Source organism: Eumetopias jubatus, unplaced genomic scaffold (assembly GCF_037043125.1).
Source record: "Eumetopias jubatus isolate StellerSeaLion01/CBP00866 unplaced genomic scaffold, mEumJub1_p1.0 scaffold_2, whole genome shotgun sequence".
NCBI lineage: Eukaryota > Metazoa > Chordata > Mammalia > Carnivora > Otariidae > Eumetopias > Eumetopias jubatus.
The window spans coordinates 42,001,470-42,028,259 of record NW_028274808.1 but is presented as its reverse complement, the minus strand read 5'-3'; the positions used below and the strand labels follow the sequence as shown (position 1 = coordinate 42,028,259).

At 36.8% G+C, this 26,790-nt stretch overlaps 1 protein-coding gene across 1 annotated transcript; it reads right to left on the bottom strand.

Moving 5' to 3' along the window:
• On the bottom strand, nucleotides 1-25,107 carry ATP6V1B2 (ATPase H+ transporting V1 subunit B2). Its single transcript, XM_028093103.2, has 14 exons — nucleotides 24,934-25,107; nucleotides 18,448-18,503; nucleotides 13,209-13,307; nucleotides 12,361-12,454; nucleotides 12,156-12,233; nucleotides 11,571-11,710; nucleotides 11,108-11,209; nucleotides 10,669-10,766; nucleotides 9,903-10,026; nucleotides 7,872-8,022; nucleotides 6,075-6,157; nucleotides 4,756-4,860; nucleotides 3,529-3,658; nucleotides 1-1,418 (listed from the first exon to the last, which is right to left on the bottom strand). The coding sequence occupies exons 1-14, from the start codon at nucleotides 25,067-25,069 to the stop codon at nucleotides 1,279-1,281; spliced, it is 1,536 nt and encodes a 511-aa protein (XP_027948904.1). The 5' UTR covers nucleotides 25,070-25,107; the 3' UTR covers nucleotides 1-1,278.
• Between the last annotated feature and the right edge of the window lie 1,683 nt (nucleotides 25,108-26,790).

Here is a 26,790-nt window from a genome sequence, read left to right as displayed (position 1 = left end):
TAACTTCCATTTAATTTAACATTTATTTTCATTTTATATCCAGATGTCACATTTTCTACATTAAAATATAATCATGCTGACTCCCCCCGACCCCCCCTACTTTACACAACTGGAAAGACGGAATGCACAGAGAAGTTGCTATTGCACCGAGTAACAAAGAGACCAAACAGTAGACATGGCAGCAGTGCAGAGAAGATCGCGCAGGACTCACAGCAAAAAGGACCGAGAATCAAAAGGCGAAAGCTTTTATATGCTATCACTTGTGCCGCAAGATTACCCTGAAAAGGCAGAGAGGGGTCAGAAAACGGGATCAAATAGGGGATCTTCCAAAGGCTGCTCTCTAACAGAGTTTAAAATATCCATACACACAAGAGCTTTCTCCTCCCCACCTTGCCCTCAGCATCTGGTCAACACTTCAGAAGCTGAAACCACTGTTAGCATGTCAGAATGGAGAATGGATATGGGTTTTTCTCCCCTCTTTTATCGTAGCCCCCCTTCCAAGCAACGGTTCTATTAGTTATTTTAATTATGATTCCTCTGCAGGGATGCAGGCAAACCCAGTAAGGATCATCGAGACAAGGCATCTCACTACCGTCAAATCAAAGCCAGCTGTGCGAAAGCTGCAGGACTCTGTGTTATGGGGGGGGCGGTGGGGGGAGGAACAGTAAGACACAGGAGTCCTGACTCGTAAGGACTAAAGAGAAAAAGGAAAACTCCTTTTCCAATCTAGTCATTAGAGGACAGAGCAGGTGGACAGTAAAAACCAGCTGCTTGAAGCAGCAGCACAGACCTGTGGGCACAGCAACAGTCCAAAAAAAATGCGCAGCGAAGAGGCCCCTGGCTCTTCAGAGAGGAGGCTTCTTTTAGACCTGATCCTGGCTCTAAATTGGAGATCAAAGCATTGTCACTTCAGACAGTGATACTCTTGAGGGGGCTGAGAGGGAAGGTCGAGGAGACCCATATAATGAAGACATTATTAGGCAACTACACCACTATGTACAAACACATATATCTGTAGGAAAACTTCACCTCCATCCCTGCAGCTACTGTAAAAAGAGCACTGATAATCCAGGTTTTCTCAACAGGGGATATTTTAAAGTCTGTTAGAAGTTTAAAACATTGCAACACTGGCACAATATGTTACCTAGTCTTTGTTTTTAATTACAGGGTAACAAGGTAAACTTCAACACAAAGATGGGGGAATGGGGGAGTGCACAAGGAATAAAGAAAACAGAACCAATATTTCACAAGTGTATCAAGCCAGCGATGAAGTAGCAGCTAATGCTTTGCAGAGTCTCGAGGGTAAAATTCACTCAGGGTGCTCTGAGGGATCCTCTTCAGCATTTCTTTGGGGAAGATTCGGAGCAGTTGCCAGCCAATGTCCAAAGTCTCATAGACAGTGCGGTTTTCATAAGGACCTTAGAAAAAATTGAAGTCGAATGAATAAAGGCAAACTACTTCCAACTTTTCAGTGTTATTATTTATTTCACTATATGACGACTGTGAGCATCAAGTATCACCAAAAAAAGAGAGAGAGACAGAGAGAGACACAAAGCAGTTAGGTCTCCTAACACTGGATGCAACCGAATGTGTAAAGTGAGGGTACAGAGAGTAAGCACCGTCAGGAATCAGAAAAAAGGGAGAGGCCTGCAGGCTAGAGGCAGTGGGCAATCTAGCATGTGTGGGACAACTCTGTGGACAACTGGGTAGGATCTAAATACCTGGAGCAATGGAAACTAGACCCAGTGTTTTGTCTATGGATTATTGAGAAATGCGCTTTTCCAGCAACAGAGGATGAACGTGAGGGAGGGTAGTACAGACACTTAGAAAACCTTAAAAGTCAACTGAACACCTTGAATAGGTCAGTTGTTTTCCAAAGTTGTTACTAATTATTTTTAGTAGTAGAGTCATTCTTATCCTGCAAATAAATCTGATTTCTTAACTAAGGAATCAGAGTGGCTGATTTCTGGGTTATATTCTCTACCAGAAGAACTTCATTTTTTATCTTTTTAAGGTATTATGGTTATGCACTAAAAAAATTATACATTATTTTTGGGGGTTTGATGTTACTAAGAAATGCATCAGATAAATAGAAGAGTATAGTGTGCGTGATGCATTATTCCAAAGTTAACATATCTGTGTTGAGCACCACTGAGGTCAGAAATAGTTGCAAGGGAGACCAATCAAAACAGCTTGAAAATTGTACATGTGCTATGTAATGAAAACCGTTACAGCCTTTTTACTAGAGGGACAATCAATACAATTAGTAATAAATTTATTCTGGCAAATATCAGAGGGATAGAGGGAGTCGGGAAGAGTGGTGAAAAAGCTGGCACTAATGACCGAGATGATGGGACAAGGGTTTGGACTAGGCCTTAAGACTCAAAGTTGGTCAGAGATCAGTAGCTTTCCACATCATCCAAGAACCTGTCCAGATGAAGAATCTCTGGCCCCATCCAGTTCTACTGAATCAGAACCTGCAATTTAACAAGATCTCCTGTTGATTCAAAAGCATATTAAAATTTGAGAAACACTGGACTAAGGTACTGTAATAGAAATGAAACCAGAATAGGATATTCTAAATAAGAACAACAGAAATTGGTAAATATCTGGTCACTGGAGAATAAATGAATAGTTATAAATAATGCCCAATTACTGAGCTTGGGCTAAGTAAGACAATGCTCATGCAAGAGGTAGACAAACTGAAAAGGGAATTGCTAGGCAGGTAGTCAGCTTAAAAAAAACAACTTTGGGGGGCGCCTGGGTGGCTCAGTTGGTTAAGCGACTGCCTTCGGCTCAGGTCATGATCCTGGAGTCCCGGGATCGAGTCCCGCATCGGGCTCCCTGCTTGGCAGGGAGTCTGCCTCTCCCTCTGACCCTCTTCCCTCTTGTGCTCTCTGTCTCTCATTCTCTCCCTCTCAAATAAATAAATAAAATCTTAAAAAAAAAAAAAAAAAAAAACTTTGGGTTCTGACCATGCTGAGCCTGAGGAGATGGCAGCATAAACAAAAGTATCCTAGTTGGCAATGTGGGATTTGGAGCTTCAGAAAAAGGATAAGGGTCATACACAGCAATTTAGTCAAGAGCAGAGGAAAAACGTCAAAGCTGGGGGAGAAAGGGGGAAGCAAAGAAAGAACAGGGAGCTAGACCTTTAAGAACATAAACAATGAAGGAGCAGGAAGATACAAAATTAGAAGAGGAGATGAAATTAAGTGAATCACAAAAGCCCCAAACTCCCAAAGCATGAGGAGATCATTGCAGAGAGGTGAGGAGGAAGAGGACCAGCAATGGAGGCAGCAGAGCAGAAGGCCAGGTGTAAGGAAGGGAAAAATTCAGATGGGAGCTAAATGGATAATGGACTTGAAGACAGAGGAAGGAGCCAGAGGGCTAAGTGCAAAAAGACATGACAGGCAGCTGGAAGAACCTCTTCTCTAATCAGAAGGAAAATCATGTAAAGATCAATGTAAATTCTCTCAGAGTGGGAAAGAAGTCTTCAAAATTTTGTTTGTAAAAAAATAGTCATCTTACCCTGAGCAATGAAGTTCCTCTCAAACTTCTGCAGAAATTCCAAGTAAAGAAGATCATCTGAGGTTAGGGCTTCTTCTCCAACAACGGCTTTCATGGCTTGTACATCCTTACCAATAGCATAACATGCATACTAAAGAGAAAAAAAATATTTATATGAACACAGATAAGATTTTATAAATGTTAAAAGTAATCTGGGCTATAAATTAAGAGTATTTCTGTAGCTATCTTCATAAGAGACCACAGAAGGAATTCTACGTTATTTACAAACAAAATTCACATAAAGTTCCTATGAAATTATCCGATTTCATTATAAAGTAGTCTCATTGAGAAAGGAGTCTTCAGGCATGCAGTCCACAGGCACTACTAACACTAAAAAATATACTTCCTCAATATGTTAATGAGCTTGCATTTTATAGAGCATTTGGAAGTCAGAACTCATACCACAGAGAAATCCAACTCGAACGAAGTTCAAGACAAATGATTGCGGTAGTAGATTTACATTTTTTACTTTAAGGTCAAAGGTACTCTTGTTTATTTGTGCTTGGTGTACAATCTCATACAACTACAGAAACCAAGGATTATGGGGCGCCTGGGTGGCTCAGTCGGTTAAGAGTCTGCCTTCGGATGAGGTCGTGATCCCGAGATCCTGGGATTGAGCCCCACACTGGGCTCCCTGCTCAGTGGGGAGCCTGCTTCTCCCTCTCCCTCTGCCCCACCCTGCCGCTCGTGCTCTCTGGTTCTCTCTGTCAAATAAATATATAAAATCTAAAAACAAAAAACAAAAATGCTACAGAAACCAAGGATTTCATAGAATATATAAAGCTGTATCCCTGAGTGTTCTGATGATTGCTTAATTTCTTAAGTAAGAAATTCGAGTATCTTTTTAGGAATATTCTGTAATTATTATTATGGTTACTAATAAAAACCTAAAATGGCCTTATGGCTTGTTTTTAATTTAGAAACTATCTTGTATAGCATTAGATGTGGGTTTCAAGCAAATGATTTTTAATCTTGGTTATCAGCCTCTATCCTTATAAAAAAAAGAAGACTGGGTTTGGTTCTAATGAATGATTGTATCTTCCACATGTAACCTATACTAAAATTCTACTTGGATGGGGGATAAGTACAGTGATATGGGAGAAAGATAAGAGGTATAAAACAGCAAAAAGAATGGACCAAGAAAGGTGTTCATTTCTTTAAACACCACCCTTGAGAGGATATACATACCAGCTGGTTAGATACATCGGCATGATCCTTTCTGGTCATACCTTCTCCAATAGCAGACTTCATTAACCGAGATAATGAGGGCAGCACATTAATAGGTGGGTAAATCTTGCATAGAACATGAGAGAAAAAATACATTTAAGTACAAAATTCAAGATTTACCAGTAGTAAAGAAGCATTTTGAAGCTCATTATTATCCCTTAAATTACATAAAACTTCTATTTATTTCCTAGAGGAGTTCTAATATCTTCTCCTAGTTAGAAAATAAAGTGAAACTTCATGGCATACTATTTCTTTTGAGAACCAAACTCAGAAAGTGAAGTCTCCAAAAAACAGTACAAGATGATACTGAAAAACTAGATTTTCAACATTTGCCTGGAGTATCAAATCTAAACAGCCTCTGAGCTCTGACTCATATATCACAAACCAAGTAAAAAGATTAACAGTAAGTAATTCCTCCTAAAAGCTGATATTAGAAGCCAGCATCTGTTACAGAACCATCACTCTTTTTTTGATTATTCAGTCATTTAAAAAAAAACATATCTTGTCATTTACCGACATGGATGGGCCTTGAGGGGATTATGCTAAGTGACATTAAGTTACACAGAAAAACATAAATACTATTATGACCTCACTTCTATGTGCAACCTAAAAAACCAAAATCCCATGAGTTTATGGATAGAGTAGACAGGTGGCTGCCTGAGATGGGGGCTGGGCAAATGGGTGAAGGGGGTCAAAAGGTACAAACTTCCAGTTACACAATGAATTAAGTCATAAAGATATAATCCAGAGCATGGTGACTATAGTACATATAATACTGTATTGCATATTTGAAAGTGGCTAGGTGAGTGGATTTAAAAGTTCTCATCATAAGGAAAAAGTATTTTGTAATTATGTATATTGATGGATGTTAACTGGACTTACAGTGATCATTTTGCAATATGTATCACTATAAAATCATTATTTTGTACACCTAAAGCTAATATGTCAATTATACTTCAATAAAAAAAAAAAAAACGTATTTCTGTATTACTAATAAGATTGGTAGATATTATTATGGAATAGAATATCCCAAAAAGCTCTTTGAGACCACTGACTCCATTTTAAGGCACAATGAAGAAAAGTGGAAACTTAAATCTTAAATACTGGCACTCTTACAACAGGATCTTGGGATACAGAGACGACAATTATATAACCGTATGAAAACAAGCTGATATTTTCTAACAAAATAATTCCTAAGAGCAAAGTCAAAGTCACTATCATTAAACATTAACTGAAGAGTAGATGTGTAAGCTTTACAGCATTGCTTAAATGTCAAATACCTGTCTATTGTGCAGCTGTCTGTCCACGTAGATCTGCCCCTCTGTAATATATCCAGTCAAGTCAGGGATAGGGTGAGTGATATCTACCAGAGGAAGACATCTGACATTAGTTAAAGTGTCCATATCATATAAACAAATCACAGGAAGTCAGTGTGCATTACCTATAGAATTATATAAGACAGTGCTCTTTAAAGTAATTTTTTGTGATGACAGAAAAGTTCTGTATCTGTGCTGTCCAATATGGTAGCCCACCAGCCAAATGTGGCTATTGAGTATCTGAAATGCGGCTATTGTAAGCGAAAACTTTATTTCAAATTTTATCTAATTTTAATGAACTTTAGAATTCAAATAGCCAAATGTAGCTGGCGATTATCATATTGGATGGTTTCATTTACTGAGTTGCAGCAGTTAGACATGTACTGGCACATAAGGTAAATTAGCTACATTCAGAAAAAGTACCGTTTCTCCTAGTTATTTCCCCCCAAAATATAAATAAAACTCCATTTTAAACACAAAGTTCTCTGGCAGAGGTTTACCAATTTAACATATACTGAGAGAACTTCTTAGTTCATAAGCAAGTATAAGAATGTTAGATAAGCAAAACACCACTATGCAGGCAGCACCAAGAAAGTTCTACAAAGCAAGGCGTTTCTAAGTTGGTTAAATTACATAAAGTAATTTTATAGGTACTTTCTTGGAATAAAACATTTTCATGTCAGAGACAGTACAGTGTGAATTATGAATTCAGACTGTCTGGGTTCTAAAACTATCACTTCTTAACCTCAATAGATCACTTTACCTTCCTGTGACTCAGAGCAGAGCATTTACCTCAAAGTTGCTATGAGGATCAAATGAGGTAATATTTATAAAGCACTGAAAACAGTGCTCAATTACAGTGAGTTATTACTATTTCTGAAAATACCTTGTAAAATAGCTTTTTAAACACTGAGATCAGGACAAAAAAGCAGTAATAGAAGAGGACTACTGACTTTTTTCACCCCCGAGCATACACTCAAACAGGTACTGCACTGTGTGCTTTCACATGCAAAGTAAAACGGAGTCATTTTTAACCAGCCTCTGGTGATCACTCTGTCCTGAAAGTCCTGCAGCATTTACTATTTGTGCTCTTCATTTGGCACTTATGCTACTTTAACTTATTGGTGCATGTATATAAGAAATACCCAACTCAATCCAAAAAATCGAGTAATTTACATTAGAGAGTGAATTAAAGAAAAAAGAATTTCCTTATATCTGGATCAGTGTTCCACAAATAGCAGACACTCAATAGTAACCTAATAAATGAAAATTGAAAATTCTAATTACAAAGAAAATTGTTTTTCTTCTTCTACAGAAGGATGATTATTATGGGCAGTTTACAAATGAAAAATTTCATTTAGATACAAATCACCTAGTTAAGGTAAACTCTTAAAGGATAAACCCTCAAAAGAATTTCAACTCCAAAACAAATGAACACAGGGGAAAAAGGCAAACCAAGAAACAGACTCTTAACTACAGAGAAGAAACTGAGGGTTGCTGGAGGGGAGGTGGGTGAGGGGATGGGTTAAGTATGTGATGGGGATTAAAGAGTGCACTTGTGATGGGCACCAGGTACTGTAAGTGATGAATAACTAAATTCTACACCTGCAACTAATATTACACTGTATGTTAATTGGCTGGAATTTTAGTAAAAACTTGGAAAAAAAAAAAAAAGAGTTTCAACTCAAAAAGGTAAGATGTTCTCAGAATCAAGTCCTTACAATAATTACGTCTGCTATAATCCAAAGACCAAAAACTTACCATCATTAGGCATAGTGAGAATAGGGATTTGAGTAATGGAGCCATTTCTACCTTCCACTCGGCCAGCGCGTTCATATATTGTGGCTAAATCTGTATACATGTAACCTGGGAAACCTCGTCGACCAGGAACCTCTTCCCTGGCTGCTGAAACCTGACAGTAAATCAAGGAGGAGAATGTCACATACCAGAATATGAAAAGTAAAGCTTAGAATACATTTGCTTAAACATACCCAATTACAAAGTTTTGTAATTTTACTTTTAAATACTGTCTCTGGAAGATGATTTAAAAGTCTAGCAACACAAGTTCAGATTATTCTGCAACAAAAATGTTGACAATTGGGGACCAAAAGTTTTTTGCTACAATCATATCACCATAATGCAAATCTTTAATTAGCTTGCTAGAAAAAAAAATCTGCTTGCAATTTTATAAATCAAAGGAAGTTATTTTAAAACTAAGAGAACATTCTTAGTTCACAAGATCTATTTCATGCCATGAATCATGCCATTATTTATATAAGCCATATTTATGTAAAAAGGTCAAAAGAGAAGGAAATACATCCCAGGAATCATTTGATGCAGTTTACATATTTAATTTAATCCTCACAACAATCCTATGAGGAAGGTAATGCTGTTAACCCCAATTACAGTTGGGCTCAAGGGTCAGTTAAATAATTTCCCAAGATCACAGAGCCAGGAGTCCATTCATTGTGCAAAGTAAAAAAAGTTATAATTTATATTAGGTTATATATATTAATTATATATTATATATAATATGTAAATTATATTATATAATACATTAATATATAATGTTAATCTACAATCACCAAGAACCCTAAAGCATTAAGCCCAACTTTTAGGTGCTACTTTGGCACCTCCAAAAGAGTATGCTATAGCAGTGTTACTCAAAGTGTGGTCTGCAGACCAACTTTTATGAATGGGCAATGAGATAACACAAAGTAGGATAAGCATTTAAAAACTCTAATGGCAGGGCGCCTGGGTGGCTCAGTTGGTTAAGCGACTGCCTTCGGCTCAGGTCATGATCCTGGAGTCCCGGGATCGAGTCCCACATCGGGCTCCCTGCTCAGCGGGGAGTCTGCTTCTCCCTCTGACCCTCTTCCCTCTCGTGCTCTCTGTCTCTCATTCTCTCTCTCTCAAATAAATAAATTTTTAAAAAAAAATAAAATAAAACTATATTATTAAAAAAAAAAAACTCTAATGGCAATCTGACAGAATAATTTTGTTTGTTGAAATCTAGCGGAAAAAAAAAATCCCAGGCTTGTAAATTGTGTATCTTCTTTAAAATATGCACTTTTCTAATAACTCATTTTAATTTACTTTAGAAAACTACTGGTCTGTGATGGATGGAAAAAAACGTCCTTCCCTGAAAAAACACTGCAGCAGAGTGAGATATGGTGAGGGATCTCAGGGATTTTTAAGAAGCTAGATATTCATATAACATGTCCCTTCAGAAGCCTTTTTTCTTTTTTTCCCCTTCTTACATGTTTAAAAGAGTAACTTACTCAAGATTTCAGTAACTTGTATTACAATGAACACCCCAAACTTCTGGGTGGTACCTGCTAGAACATTTACACTGTTCCTAAATAAACACCAAGTTTTCTGAAGGAAAAAGTTCTAAAAAGGGTGCTGTCAGAGTATGCTCTTCATATATTTAAATACTAACATTATTAAAGATGAAATTCTGAAAAGGGTTAAAAATTGACAATCTGGACAAAGACAGAACATCCTGGGAGAGTAACTGAACAAAGAGCTTGCATCATTTGCTGCCTTTTAGAATCAAGTCTTAGATGCAGAGAGATGTGATAGTATGGTAACTAGGCTAATAATTTAAATCTCATCCTATAATCATTTCAACTAGGTTGACAGAAAAAAAGTTGTGTTCTCCTTTTCGATTAATTAAGGTGTTCTACTACTACATGAGTGGTGAAGCTTAAAAAACCATGATTACAGAAAAATGAAAACTTGTAAACAGACATAACTCTGAAAAGTGACCCATTTTGAGAAAAAGGTTACCTCTCGAAGTGCTTCAGCATAAGAACTCATATCTGTTAGGATAACCAATACATGTTTCTCACACTGATAGGCCAGAAATTCTGCTGTAGTTAGAGCCAAGCGAGGAGTGATAATTCGCTCAATACTGAAATGGAACATTAAATCCTTTGTTACTCCAATAAAAAGGCCAAAGACAAAACAACATGGTTCTGGAAATTATAGTCTCCCTTCAAAAGTTGTAAATAAATAGAGGAAATTTATTTAAGTTTTAAGTAAATAAATCAATTTATTTATTTTAATAAATAAAAAAGCAATTATTACTTAATAAGAATAACTTAAGTAAGCAGTCATGTTTTTTCATAATAAGAGCTACTTAATGCTACAAAGTTAGATTTTAGAAATGGGCCCACAATTTCTCAGGACTATATTCCTCTCAAAATTGAAAGAGAAAACAGGGAGGAAGGGAGGGAGGGAAGAAACATGGGAGTGGCTAGATTTCTTACTGAGTATGGTCTGGGTACTAGGTAATTTATATGTATTATCTCATTTAAAATGCACAATGACAGTACGGGATAAGTATTATCTGTTGTATTTTCTCAAAGAGAAAACTGAACTTCAGAGCCTATGTCAAGTAACCAGCAAGAAGTAGAGCTGAATTTAATTAAACATAGCTCTTCCATTCCTAGCCCCATGTTGCCTTCACTCTAACATTTCACTTCCCTTGTCTTAGGTAACATTTTTGGTCTAAAGCCTGAGTGAACAGAAAGAAACAGCTCTATTTACTTACGTTGGGTCATTAGCCAAGTTCAAAAAGAGGCAGACATTGTCCATTGAGCCATTTTCTTCAAAGTCAGATTTGAAGAACCGGGCAGTTTCCATGTTTACCTAAATAGCAATGATTTCATCAGTGCTGGGAGAAGAAAAATTCTCAGTATTTCTGATGAACGCTAATCTATGGATCTACATTGTTCCTTCTTTTGAAGTTTCAAGTGTTCCCAAAGTTTCACAAAAGCCAACAGGTAAACAGCCTGCTTTGGGCATAAAGAAAATTATTCTTAAATTTTGCAGTCAAATGTTAAATTTTAATCCTGAGTTTACCCAAAATGCCAAGTTACAACTTCTCTGCCTAGAAATAAATCCAATGATGTATGTGTTGTTTTCTGCATTGTTCCAAAAAAATAAACAATCTTATATGTCATACCAAAATAGAAAAAAATTATACTTACACCCATAGCAGCAAATACAATTGCAAAATTTTCCTCACTGTAGTCCACTACATCTTTGGATTTCTTTACCAAACCAGCCTGGCGACAGATTTGAGCTGCAATCTGGTAAGAAGTACAAAAGAACTGAGCTGAAATTTAAAATAACATTTCTGCAACAAAATAACATTTATCCCAAACTTTTTGGAATTGCAATTATATAAATGGAATGATGTTCTAAAGGACTTTCCCCAAAAAAGCTACTTTGTACTTTTTGTAAAGATTTGTAAGAGTAAGCAAGAAGACAGAAATCGGCTTGGATAAAGATTCAATGTAGCTGGGAGTATATAAACAATAACACTAAGTATTGTTGAAAAGGGTACTGGATACAAGTATTGTTGAAAACCTTTTATTTGGCTTATTAACAGTGAAGCATTTAGAAATTCTCCCTTGTTAAATTTCACACCAAAGAGATCCTAGCTCTCACCTCATTGTGTGGTAAGCCAGCAGCAGAGAAGATTGGAATTTTCTGCCCCCGAGCAATACTGTTCATGCCATCTATGGCCGAAATGCCAGTTTGAATCATCTCCTCTGGATAGATTCGACACTGAGGATTGATTGGCTGGCCTAATGCGTTTCCAAAAGAGAAAATTTTAAGACATTAAGACTATGACATATAAGCCATTTTTTTCTTCTCTTAAAAAATCAGTTATTTTTCAAAATCTGAAACCGTTTAAGAAAATTTCCCATTAGTCTTTTGTAGCCTCACAAAATATATGATGGCAGAACAAGTTCCTAAAATGAAATAAAGGTATAGCAAATAAGAGAAAAATCCTAATTTAGAAGCCATTTACATTTTAAAGCTATTTACATTTCAGATATACCAGTGATAATTTGTAATATCTTAACATATTTTACATAAAATTTTAAAATGATTTCTATTTATTAAATAATAAAGCAATTGATATGGACTACATTGGTTATCTACTTATATCACAAAAATCACTCTTTGACAAAGATATAAAACAGAGCCTATTTTCTTCAAAACACAGAAACCCATTTATCATCATACCCATGATGTCAAGGAAGTCTTCAGCCAGTACAACAGGACCTCTGTCAATGGGTTTTCCTGATCCATTGAAGACCCGACCTGTGAAACAGTAACAAGATAGTACAGAGTGGACTATGGCTCAGATAGGTAATTTTTAAGAAAGACTCCATGGAAAAATGTTTAAAAGAAAACAGATCTCTGCCCTGAATGCATAACACCAATTTACCAAGCATATCCTCGGACACTGGTGTTCGGAGAATATCCCCAGTAAACTCACAGGACGTTTTCTTGGCATCTATACCTGATGTCCCTTCAAATACCTAGTGAGAAAGAGAAGTAATCAGAAGGCAAAAGGAATTTAGATCATAAGTACTTAAGTACTATTTCTGTCTGTTCAGCCCATATAAAGTAAAACATTATTTTCAATATAATGAACAAAGAAATGTCCATGGTAATGAACCAAACTGCCAACCCCTAGATCAAGGATCATGACTCTAGTCTAACTCCACCAAGCTAAGAATGTTTTTTACATTTTTAAAGGGTTTAAGAAAAAAAAAAAGGAAAAGGAAGGAAGAAGGAGAGTATGCATCAGAGACCTTAGGTGGCCCCACAAAGCCTAAAAAATTTACTATCTAGTTCTTTACAGAAATCCTGCTGACCCTTGCTCTAGATTACTTTTTAAGGGAACATGTTATTTGAGAAAACTGGCATTTCCCATAATTGGTAACATTAAAAACTAGGTATTATAAGAGACAATTTAAAGAAACAGACTTAGATCTTGTTTTGGTTTCATCCCATAAGTTATAAATTCTGCCCTTCATCTACCTCCTTCCATGTGATTATCTGCTTTGTTTAAAAAAAAAAAAAAAAGCCATTTACCAGGGGCAGTGGAGCTACTGGACTAGAATGTATATAGATGGCTAACATTTGGCAAGACAACAAGAAAAAATAATTTTTTTCTCCCCACAGCCAGTAATCAATCTCTAAAGACAGACTTACTCAATGATCTCTAGAAAGGACAAGAAGTGTTCCTTATTTTTGTTCAACTGGCCAGGTTGTGAAAGTGATGCTTACCTGAACCACTGCTTTAGAACCACTAACTTCTAGAACTTGCCCACTTCTCTTCGTGCCATCTGGTAATGTCAAGTGGACAATCTCAGCATATCTGGGAAACTATACCAGAAAAAATAAAGGATCAATAACCAATATGTAAAAGCTCCCCAAATTACCCTATATGCTCTATCTCTATCATAGCATGTATGCACATAAAACGTCCCCCACCTCGCCAAACCACACAGGTATATATTGAGAGTTTGTAACATCTTCAGGTAGTCTACGTCCTTAAAACACTTAGACTGGCACATATAATTTGGTAAACACAGCATAAGGTACAGAGAAAGGTCTTAAATCCATAAAACAGCAGCAATTTTTTCTCCTGTGTATAGGTTTTAAACTCTGAGACTAAATAAAGGCACAAAAATTACAATAACCACATTCCCACTACTCAGAACTGATGTTTGCTTCTGGGCTGTGTGTGTACTCACCTGTATGCTTGGTGGGGAGGGGGATAAAATGCCAATTAAAAATACAATAATCACTATTATAATAAGATAAATGCGCCCCCCTCAAATTCTCCTAACCAAATATATATTCCTCTTCCACTTTTACTATTTTAAAATGCAGGTTTCCAAAAATAGATTTTAGTGTTTTATTTACATAAATGGCAACATACGAAATATATCATCCTGCAACTTTTCATTTTCTTCACTTGATCTTATGTTTTAGATCCGTTATGGTACTATTTACCTCATTTTATCAACATAATCTATTGAAAAGCACATCACTACTTTGAGTGATGTGAAGGAAAATATCTCTCAATTAAAATATGGTGAACCACTGATTGTAAAACTCTTGATTATGGAGATGGTAACATGTGAACAAATGGGCATCTTAGAATTAATGTTAAAATAAAACAAATGTAGTTAAAATCAAATGACACATTTTATTTAAGTAGTTCTCTAACAGTGGAGTTCAAGGTTGTTCCAAATTTAGGGTATTACAAACATGCTACAAAAGCATTCTTGCATGCGGCTCCTCAGGCCAAGTGTGTTTTCCCCAAGGTATTTGGTTACCAAGTCGTGAGCTACATACAGGCTGTGCCCATTATGTAAATATTCAAATTACTCTGCAAAGGAATTGTATTAATTTACAATCTCCCTAGCAGTGTACAAAATCATCTTTTCCCTATAGCTATGCCAATCCTACATTATTGAACTTTAATTTTTGCCATTTTGTTAAAGTAAAAATAACATCTTTTCAACTTGTATTTTCCTAATACTTCTAATACTAAACAGCTTTTCATGTTCACTGACAATTCAGACTTTATTACCTATGACTGGCTTATATCTCTTCTTCACTTTTCAAATGGATCTGCTTTTTCTTTAATGTGTAGGAGCTTTATAGATTCTGGATATTAACCCTTTTGTAAATATGTGCTTCCACTCTGTATCTTGCCTTTTAATTTTGTTTATGGTATCTTATCACAAAGAAGTTTCAAAACTTTTTAAGTAATAAAATGACTTGTCTTCCTTTATGATTTGTGCCTTTTGTATCTTGTTTAGGAAAACCTTCTAATTTAAATTCATACAAATGGTTTTCGATTTTGTCTTCTAATAGGTTCTTTAGGTTCAGGCCTTTAATCCAACTGGCTTTATTTGTGGTATGCAGTTTTATTTTTCTCATTTTCATTCTTTTTCATATAGAAAGCCAATTACCCCCCAATAATATTTGTCAAGCAGCACATGTCCCCTGTTGACTTGTAACGCTGCTTTTACCATTTACCAAGTCACATATCCAGTATGACAAGAATTGGTTTCAGGGTGCTTAATTTTGCTCCACTGATAACAATTGCTTTGCCTGCACCAAATCTTTAACCTTAATTCTCTATCACTGATTCTGTTGCCTGGTGGAACCAATATATTTACCACTCTGAGTCTTTTCATTCATGAACATGGAGTCTTCATTTATTTTAAGTCTTCCTTGATGTCTTTCAACAAAGTTTCATGGTTTTCTGTAAATAATGAATTCTGGCATATACAATACTCCTGATTTCTGTAGACTGATTCTCGTATCCAGCAACTCTGTGTTACATCATTGTTTCTAATAGTTTGCCCACTGAATGACTTGAGTCTTAGTTAACTGCATCACCAAGAAATGATGACAGCTGTGCCTTTTCCCTTCCAATACCTTTATACCCTTATTTCTTTTTTCCCACAGCACTGGTTAGGTTCTAAGTACAAAGATGGAGAGTGGTGGTAACAACCATGCATCCTCCTCTTGTTTCTGATTTATATGAGAATGTTACCAGAGTCTCTTCTTAAGTATGCTGTCTGCTATAGGTTATGGTGGGTATCTTTTAAGAGGTTAAAAGTTTGTTCTACTACTCTTTATTTCCAAGAGACCTTTTCTTTCTTTTTTTTAAGAAATGAGTAACTTTATCAGATACTATTTATCAAGAAGACCATAAGCTCTTTCTAGTTTAATTTATGAATGAGCTGAATTAAGCTAAGTTACTGATATATTTCCTAACATCAAATCATCTTTGTATTACTGGGATAAATTCTATTTTGTCATAATTCTACTGATTTTTTTTACATAATTATTTTTGCTAATTTCCAATACATGAGCATACTTTTATTAAGAACTTTGGAATCTATGCTTATAAGTGAGGATAACTGTCTTTCTTCTTTTCTAGTACCACCCTTTGTCTGGTTTGGAAATTAAAAATATGCCAATTTCAGGGACACCAGGGTGGCTCAGTCGGTTAAGTGTCTGCCTTCGGCTCAGGTCATGATCCCAGGGTCCTGGGATCAAGTCCTGCATCAGGCTCCTTGCTCAGCAGGGAGCCTGCTTCTCCCTCTGCCTGCCACTTTCCCTGCTTGTGCTCATTCTCTCTCTCTGACAAATAAATAACATCTTAAAAAAAAAAAAGGTAAGCCAATTTCATAACAAGAAATGAGTAGCAGTCTCCATCTTCTATTCTGACACAATTTGTGTAAGATTATCTATTCCTTCATCCTTTAAGTTAAAAAGACACTCTAAATCTGGTGTTATAAAACCATTCCTACAACTACATATAATTTATTTACCAGTTTTTCCTCAGCTGGAGACTTTTTGAACACTCTTAAAGTTACTTCCTCAAAGATGTTTTCTAAAGTCCTTCTCTTTACTGACTCTCATAGCACCCCACACTTAGCCTTCATAGCACTTACTAAATAGATACGTGTTTATCTGCATATTTGCTTCTCCCCTTCATGATGCTCCACTGGGGGGAAGACCCATTTTTCCCCATCATATCTTCTGTTCTGAGCTCAGTGCTTAACATAATTGAAACGTGAATATTTTGGGGGCACCCGGGTGGCTCAGACAGTTAAATGCTGACTTCAGCTCAGGTCATGATCTCAGGGTCCTGGAATTGAGTCCTGTGTTGGGCTCTGCTTGTCCCTCTCCCTCTGCCCCTCCCCCTGCTCATGTTCTCTCTCCCTCTGCTCTCTCAAATAAATAAAATCTTAAAAAAAAAAAAGAAATGCAAATATTTTTGTTTTCAGTAACATATTTACTAACAAAAAGTTTCAAGTTCCTAAAATGTGAGCCAAAAATATTATCTAAAAAAGACTATAGGAAAAAAAATAAAAGGATAAAAAAAAACAAAAACAAAGAAAGCTTCCTATCTTTTCCTCAAAAATAAAAGCGTAGACTCCCCTCTTTCACAAGACATTTAATGGGCACCTGCCTAAACCTTGTACAAACTGAGGGCACTATATTGAGACTTTGAATCAAATTGTAGACTAGTATGAGACTGGCTTGAGGTAAATTTGTTACGTTTAACCCTGAGGTTAATTTGTATAGGTACCTTTGTCATGCTTAGTAATATAATCTTAGTATAAAACTGAAGAGACAATGCATTTTGCCCTTTGTTTTATGAAATGTTTTTCCATTTATTTTCTGCTTCCAGAGGGGTCACATGCCAAACATATTTCCATCATTACTTTTCTCAACAAACTAGTAATTGTGTGCCTTTCCCCTAAACCACCCCAACATCAACCAGTATATAATTATTGTTCTAGAGAGCAAACTATATAAATTATTTTCTCTGAAGATATTTTGATCATAGAGCTCAGGTAGGAGGCTTTCCCTAGGGTATTCAATTATGGTCTATATTCTATGTCACTTTTTCTATGATAACAGTAATAGTGTTTATAATTCTTATGTATAGGTGTAGCTAAAAAACCAATATATAACTAAACATGCTTACAACAAACTAAGTAAAAAACTGTTCTTTGCTTTAGGTTTAGGGTTTAGAGATAGGTTTAGGGTTTTAATCACTGTTGAGATAATCTGTTCTTGTTTATTTGTTACTTGAATACCAGTGTCAGGCCCTCAAAGATAAAAGTAACTTTGTTTATTCACTCAAAGACCTTAAAATTTATTAAAAAAAGACAAATACTATTAACAAATAATTATAATACATGGCAGTCTATGACAAGAACCATAAGATACCATATAGCTATACAATAACCTATAGGTTATAAAACACACTCATATATTATTGTTTTTCCTCAGTAAACCTATGAGGTAGGATTGACACCCCCAAAAAAAAATTTTTTTTTTTTTAATTTTGCAGATGAGCTATTCTAACAGAATCCATAGTTGATCCACTACTGGGATCCAGTCTTCTGACTTTTGATTTAAAACTTGTCCCTGGGGAACCTGGGTGGCTCAGTCGTTAAGCATCTGCCTTCATTCAGCTCAGGTCATGATCCCGGGGTCCTGGGATCCGCATCGGACTCCCTGCTCAGCAGGAGGCCTGCTTCTCCCTCTCCCAGTCCCCCTGCTTGTGTTCCCTCTCTCACTGTGTCTCTCTCTGTCAAATAAATAAATAAAATCTTTAAAAAAATATAAAATAAAAATATAAAATAAAACTCGTCCCCTGGGTGCCTGAGTGGCTCAGTCGTTAAGCGTCTGCCTTCAGCTCAGGTCGTGATCCCAGGCTCCTGGAATCGAGGCCCGCATCGGGCTCCCTGCTCCGCAGGAAGCCTGCTTCTCCCTCTCCCACTCTCCCTGCTTGTGTTCTCTCTCTCGCTGTGTCTCTCTGTCAAATAAATAAAATCTTTAAAAAAAAAAACTCGTCCCCTATACAGCGCTGACATTCAGACCAAAAAGTGGGTTAAAAATCATAACTAAGATTTAAAGTGTATTGAACAGGACTTAATGCCATGTTTTTACATAAATGGTTAAATGATCACAGGATTACCTTAACATGATCTAAGATCACTAGTGGACCATTGACTCCTGATACTGTCTTGTATGCTAGAAAGAAACAGAAGAATCACCTTTAGTCAAACAGGACAACAACCTACAATTACCTCTGTAGTTATTACCAAAAAGCTCGTCTCTCTATGGCACCTATTATAATATGGAGCACTCAAACAGTTACAAAATTTAATTGAATTTATAAAATATACCTGTGTGTGTACAACTTTTCATTACCCACCTTCATCCAAAAACATTTTGCCTTATTATTATTATTTTTTAACATTTTGCATTCTTACTGTAAGTCACTTTGTTTTAAGGACCCAGAATACAAAAACAAAGAAGGCACACAAGGGCAGAGTCCTTTCAAGAGTTCCCAGTTTTATATGGAGAAGGGGTAAGAGTTAAGGGCTGGCTGTAACAGAGGTGTACAGAGGGTTTGTGGGAGCAGAGGAAAAACCTAGCAGAAGTTCTTACCTAGAAGAGAAAAGGAAATGCTTTAAAGAAGAGGTGGCACTTAGCAAAGTAGATAAGGCAAAGGAAAGCCTCAACAACTTTAAGCACAAGTGACAAGACTCACAAAGGCAATGTGAGAAACTGTCAACTGTGAGGTAAAAAGCCATAATTAAATGTCATAAAAACTACAGGGAAAAGAGCTTTAAGAAGAGGGGAGTGGGCAATGGAATGAAAGGCCAGAGGTCAAATAAGATCCTTATAAAAAAAAGTCAAATGTTACTGTCAGTTTAGAGGCTTCTATTTTCTACTGCAAATTATTCTCTAGGAATAAACTACCAATCTATAAGGCTCTATTCAAATCCTTCATTTTAGAAGGAGATAGTTATCCTGCAACCCTACCACACCTACAAACATGTCAAATGTAATGGTAATTAGGTATAAAACAGAACGCTCAGAAGACAGTAATTCTAACGTCAGAATTAACTAAATTTCATAACCAGAACAGCTGAAAAAAAATAAATGAAGAAAACTTCCTACAAGGCATTGAATATGTTGTAAGAAACTGTCAACTAATTGAGATTTTTTTTCACTTTCATGATTTCTTGTGAGGTCTTGGGACAGACATATCTGGCACAAATGTAGACTCCCAAGAATGAGGAAACCATTTAATATATCTAGCCTGTCTACTCAAGGGGCTTAAGAACTTAAAAACAGGAAGCAAGTGCCCTGGTACAAATGCTGCGAGCAGGAAAGCACCATCAGGGGCACTTACTTGTCATTCATGCTCATAGGACATTTAAACCTGATACCAAATATTTGCCTGAATATCTGTAATTGTAATTATCTCAACAGAGACTCCCAGATGACTTTTTTAACCTTAGATAATAAAAGGCAAGTCACAAATTTAAAGACTTAAGTTACTTGAATGGATAGTAATGTAAAAGAATTAATCATTTATTCCCTTTATAGAAAAACCTCAGCTGTCACACTTATTTTTATGAAAATCTTCCCCATTGTATGAAAATAAACTAATACTCTTAAAAATAATTCCTACCCCTTAAAAATTTGTTGTTCTCATTTTTACTGTGTTCAAACATTCAATTTTTCAATCACTTTCTAAAATTGCTCAGTAGAAATGCAGAAGGAGCTACATTTGAAACATGTTTTCTCAGAATCCAGTTTTTAAAAATATAGAAACAACATCTCAAAACCTTTACTTAGAATAGTCAGGGATAGGAGGAGGGTGTGGGCTGGTGGGATTGGGGAGAGGATCTAGTTTTGAGATTTAGAAGCAATTGTTCTGAATAAAATGTAACCAACAAAATCCTTCAGGTTCTGAAAATTCTCTCTACTTTTTCCACCATGATTTTCACCTCCTTTAACTTTAACCTCTACAACAAAGATGCCTCAGACTCTCATGTTTAAATTCAAGCTCATTTAAAATTATTAAGTTTTGCCAGTCACAAGCAAAAGCATGACCAAGAAAAAGAAACACTAGTCATTGTTTTTGCGGGAAACAGTGAATCAAGCTGACTTTTATTAAGATTCTACTTCATCAAAAACAAGTCTCTAAATTTGCAATGTATATAGCCTTTAAAAAGCCTATAAATAACCATTCAAACTGATTAATACCTACACCACCAATATACATTTAATAAGTACTTGTCAGGAATTCTCACTTAATCTCCATAAAAGATCTATGAGTTAACTAATATTCCAAGTTTTAGAAGAGAAAAAACACACTCAGAAATCAAGTAACTTGCCCAAGGATCTGAACTTGTACAGTCTGGCTCCAAAGTCACTTGTTCTTTTAACTCTGTACTGCAGCTCAAATTCCAAAACTCAACTCGTTATTTTTTGTGGCCTGGTACATTCTTGTAATTATTTGCAAGACTTACGTAGCTATACTACTCAATAATTTCACGAGTCTGCAACTTTAGCTATGAAAAAGTAAGCTATTTTTACTATTCAATGCATTGCAGCTCAAATTCCAAAACTCAACTCATTATTTTTTGTGGCCTGGTACATTCTTGTAATTATTTGCAAGACTTACGTAGCTATACTACTCAAAATAATTTCACGAGTCTGCAACTTTAGCTATGAAAAAGTAAGCTATTTTTACTATTCAATGCATTGGACAGTATTTCCCTTGTGTCTACATTTTGTCACTACTGCTTTGTCACTACATTTGTCACTACAATCTTTCTCTAATGGGAGTATAGTCACTGGAAGAGTTTTTAAGCAGAAAAGGGAGAATCTAATTACTATTGCTTACTTCAGCAGTTTCCCTTCACTGCAAAACACACATACAAAGAAATGCAAGGAGACTACTTCGGATACAAATCAGAGCTTAAGCAACATGCATGCTTGCAAATTAAACTGACATACACAAACTGAACTAATAAATGTTATAACCCAAACCCAAATAAAAATATCACCAAACTTTACATTCGGTGAGTGCTTCACACTTACACAGAATGTCTTCAGATAGGTTACCTCATTTCAGACTCACAAAATGCTGGGAGATAGGCAAGGCTGATATACCCACTCAACACTTAAAGAAACTAAGGCTCTGAGAAATTTATTACTCAAGGGGAGAACAAGACTTAGAACTGGGTTTTTTGTTTGTTTGGCTTCCCCCTACCCCTAATTCTAAGGTTGGTATTCTAGGACCTTATAATATTTCTGAACTTAGTCTCCAATATAATTAAAAAATATAGATGACAGAGCTCCTAATATTTGGATTACAAACAGGTATTAAAAGGCAGTTTGTATAGCAACTATAGCTCTCTTCCATGATAATAAAATTATTTAAAAAAATACAAGCAAAGAAAATATCAAACACCATTTAACTCTAAACAGTTATTTATCCAGCCTTCCTCACCATTATCATTAACAGCCCAAAGCAGAGAGAACAGTTTCAAGAAAGGCTGCCAAAGACATTAAGCTACTCTTCTAAAAAGTCAAAACCCATTCACAAGTTATATAAACATTTCTATTTACCAAAATAATGAACACTCTTCTTATGAAAATTTCCAAATGAATAAGAAGTTAGATCCGCAGGGGATATTCAGAACTTCTGACAATACTGACACGTGTTTACGTTACATGGTGAACATATTTTACAACCAAAAAGTTACATCTCTGATCTGAACTATCAAGCAGGCAATAAATATTTAGAGTATTTTTCAAAACCAAAATCTACAAAGGTTTTAAGCAGCACATATTTTGTCAGATGACATCCTCTTCCTCCTGCAAGATATGAGATTGTTCAACACTAGTAACACCACTTAATGATTGTGAAATTTTCAAAGAGAAAAGTAGACAGTCATTGCACAAGAGATCCAGTACTCTAGCCTCCACCTTATTAGCAAAACAAAAACCTCCCCCCAGCAATCATCTATTGTGCAAGAACAGTAGAGACCCACACCCTGACAGGTAGGCAATGAGGGAGAGGTTCTAGAAAAAGTAGGCCTATGATTCCTTTTCATTGAGGCTTCACCTCTGCTTTATGAAATAATAAACTTAAGGTCAGTTCTAATCTAAGGTCTCAAGAACAATGGAAATTATCTAATTCAAAATGTTCAGTGTCAAAAAGTTCAATATATATTACTGAACTTTGATCAAAGTTTAAACAACAATTAAGTTTTCTTTCCTTGTGAATTTAGAAATTCAACTAAAGTGCTCAAGATTACTTTAAGGCTGCATATCTCATTTTCCATTTCTTGTTAAAAGACCTGGTATCGTGAAGTTGTTTTAAAACAGGATCCAATTTGTACAGCAGTACTGCCAGTATTATCAGTCCCATTCCTTCATTCAAAAGCACACATTAAATAACTACAATAACATACCACCTAAGATGGTATGATCAATCTTTAGAAAAATTAAGAGGTTAATCAGTATTTATTCAGAGGCAATTAAAACTGTGGGGCTAGAATCAAGAATGTGGCAATATAAGAAAAGGATGATATTCAAATGTAGTTAGCTGTTAGTCTAAGAATGGTATCATTTACGCTTTTTAGAATAACCCGGGTACAGAAAAGTAACTCAACCAAGTGTCCCAACTCCCTACTCTGATTCCAGCCACATTAAGAATCTACTAAACTATTAGAACAAGGGGTTTAACGCAAGTTATAAAACAATCACAAGACACCTTCTATGTGTCAAGCACTGTGCTAGGCACTGAGGATACAAAAAGGATTCCTGAGGTCAGTTTTAAGCATTATATTGCAACAACTTTGTCAGGAGGAATCTCATCTGGAATTCTTTAGCCACTGGGCTAAGCACACAAAGAATACTGAAAAAGCATACTCATCTCCCTTAAGGGTTAACAATCATGGAGTACTCTTGAAACAATTATTGCAGTTGATACTCTTCGAATTGACATAGAATGAGTAATTGTATGGAAACTGACTACTGCACCCTTAGAATCTTATAATCTTTTCCTAGAAGCACCAATTATGTCTGTCTACCCAAAGAAAAGCAAAGCATGCAAATGCAATTCATAAAAGAGAATGTGAATTGTTAGGTATAAAATTGTCAAAATCTATAGAATCTGTTAATTTCCTGAAACATTTACTTCAGCTTATATAAACCTCCAATAGGCAGTCTCAGATAATTCAGATAATTCCCACTGTAAAAAGCACATCTCAGCAAACCACGGAATCAACTGTGTTTTCCTTCTTCCTCACACTGCAGTGCTGTCATATGACCTAGTGACAGATCAGGATGGGATTAGTCAGAAGGAGGGTGGCTAGACTGAAACCCTTCATCTGAAGTTCTTTTTAACCAATGAGCCACCCACAAACAGGCATTCTGGCAACTAACCAGTGCAAACATAGTCTCACCACCTGGGGAAACATCAGCTTTCCCAAGTTTTAAAAAGAGTCTATTTCCAGGGCTCAATTCCGAAGGAAGCTGTGAAGAGATCTGGTGCTACACAACTGTACTGTTTAGTAAAAAAAAAAAAAAAAAAAAAAGGCATTTCTTTTGGAACTACTGGGTAGTCCACTAAAAACCTCATTAAGACAGGTTTTGTTTTTTTTTTAATAATCACAACACTTAAACATGCATATGATATTATTTTGCACATAATACTATATAATATGGGCAAAGCTACTCGGCTTCCCCAAGATAGCCTTGCACTTAATTGTGTTAGGTTTAACTCCTCAGTAAATGAAGAGACAATGGTAAAAAAAGGACCAGCGAGAATTAAATGGAATTTTAGAGGCGCTTGCTGGCTCAGTCGGTTGAGCAGGCGACTCTTGATCTCAGTGAGTTCAAGCCCCGTGTTGAGCTCCACGCTCGGCGTGGAGCCTACTTAAAAAAAGGGGGGGGGATTTTAGTTTCTGCTCTGCCAATAACTGTTTAAAGTCTGGCAAGTCCTGTCCCTCCCAGCACCTTAAGCTTCCCACTGTAAAATGAGAGGGTTAGAGTAGATGACCTGCAGGGTACTTTTCAGCTGTAGCTTCTCTGATATCAAGGTGTCCTCCTGTGGAGCAGCCCCTCCACAGAACATCTCCCTCTGGCTGCGGGCCTGACCATCAACGAAAGGCCAGACCACGTCAGCGTTGGCACTACATAGTCTCCCTCGGAAGGAACTCCTGACCAGCCCTGAAGATCTACACTGGTGGGAGGAGATGGGAAGGGGCGTTCCCTCGACCCCTACAAATCCATTTGAGGTCAGGGAATGATTAAGATTGAAGTGACAAGAAGCGGCCCTCCTTTAAAGACAAGAAGCAAGAGCGCAAGTGTCCCCCAGTCTAGGGAAGTTGGAGAGGACGCGGCAATAGCCAGGAGCCCACCAACCCCAGGAAAAAGTTCTCGTCGATGCTCTTGCCCTCAGCCCACCTATGTTACGAAAACATCAGATAAATCAAATACACTCAAATCTCCTTCTAGAGACAGACTGAGTCAGAGTAGGTGGGAGGAGAGAGGGAAAAATAAATGCCCCCTCCCCCGCTAAGCAGGTGAATAGAAGCAAGAGACAGCTAAGGAGCAAGACAGGATTTGTCTTTTCTCTGATACTCACTGAGGCGAGGCTGGGAAAGGTAGTTCCGGCTAACTGCCAGCGCTTGCTCCCGAGATCCCACCACAGGCCCACTGGTGGGCACGGGTAGCTCGGGTGCGGCCCCGTTCACGATCCCCCGCATTGCTCGCAGCGCCATCTTGTCTCCTCCGTCCCGACTGGCCCCGCAGCCGCGCCGCGCAGGCGCAGATATAGCAGGGGTGGCCTGTGCCCCCGGCTCCGCCCACGCGCGCGGCGAAGCCCCGGCCCGCCCCGCCCCTTAGCCGCTCACCTCCCGCAGCCTCGTGACTCGGGTTCCGCGTGGGCGGGGCTGAGTCCGCGCACTGGCGAAAGGAGCTGACCAGCGTGCTGCGACGGAAGGCGCTGGGCCAGGGACAGAAGAGAAGCGTTAAGAGGGTCCCAGATAGAAAGGCAAGACTTAAGAAAGAGAAGAAAGAGGAAAAAAGGATGCGCATGAAGGGAGGGAGGGGGAAGAAAGGCGAGCAGGTACAAGAAAAGGTCAACTGGTGTCCATTTTCATGACAATGAACGAAGAAAACTCTGAAAGTTCTGAAAAAGCACTTTGAAAAACAAACATTAAACCTATTCTAGTTATTAACATAGGGCACTATGTGCCATCATTTCTTGCACTTTACTATCTTCCTATCCAATTTATTCACTTATGTATCCATTCAAAAAACATATAGTGGACTATTTAGGGCGGTGTGAAACACAAAGTGTAACATATTTCGATATTATTTTAGAGATAGAACTCATACAAGAATGACTAGGTGGTTGTGGGAGGTGACAGTCCCGGCTCAGGGCCTGAGTGATTGAATTGATTATGGTGCTGTTTATAGGTAGAGAATAGAGAAAGAAGTGAAAAACCTCGCTGGTGGTGGTGGAGGAAAAGAGAAAAGCTAATCGGGGATGTGTTAAATTCGCAGTGGAATATTCTGAAAGAGATTTCTATTGGATTATATAGGTCAATGCCTCACAAGAAGATATCTAGGCTAACCTGAGATCAAAATTTCTGATTTATCACCATGTAGGTAACATGTAAATAAAAGAGGTAAGTCAGAGAATGTGTGTACTGTGGGGAGACCACCTCTAAGGGATCACTAAGATCACTAAGATCAAATGAAGAGTATCCTGCAATCAAATTTGGAATGATATTAGAGTTGGGAAAACCTAGAACACATGTCCTAGAAGCAAAAGGAAGAGAAAAATCTTAAGGACAGATTATTGTATAATGCCAAAAACTGAAGAGAAGACAAATGATCGAAGTATTACAAATATTCATTGTATTTGGCCATTAGAAAACCATTGTGATATGATGGGGAGATGGATGCTTAATAGAGAACAATAAACTTTTGCACATATGTGAAAATTTTAGGGTTTGAACTGTATATCTGGATGGTATATTACAGATTAAGTGAACATTACTTGGTTATTTAAAGGCTATTCTAGGTGAATCTCATTTCCATGCCCTTTGGTATAAATGCCCATAGCTGTTTTGAACCATATCACTGAAGCAAGCATTCCTTAATTTTGAGTGATACTGAGCATCATTTAGTATGTCTTAATAATTATAGTAAAGAAAGGGAAAACAATATGAGACACCATTTTGATTTGTGAGAATGACAATTAAGTTGGCAAGAGCATAAGGAAACAAGAATTTTCATATTTCATTGCTAAAGGTATAACTGGTATGTTATCTAGAAAAGCAATTTGGTGGTGTCAGATTCATCTATCTATCATCTTTATCTATCTATATCAGTATATATGATAAATATTTGCAATTACATATTAATTACATACATATACACATATTATTATATGATATGCAATCTATATTGATCTATATACATATACATGGAT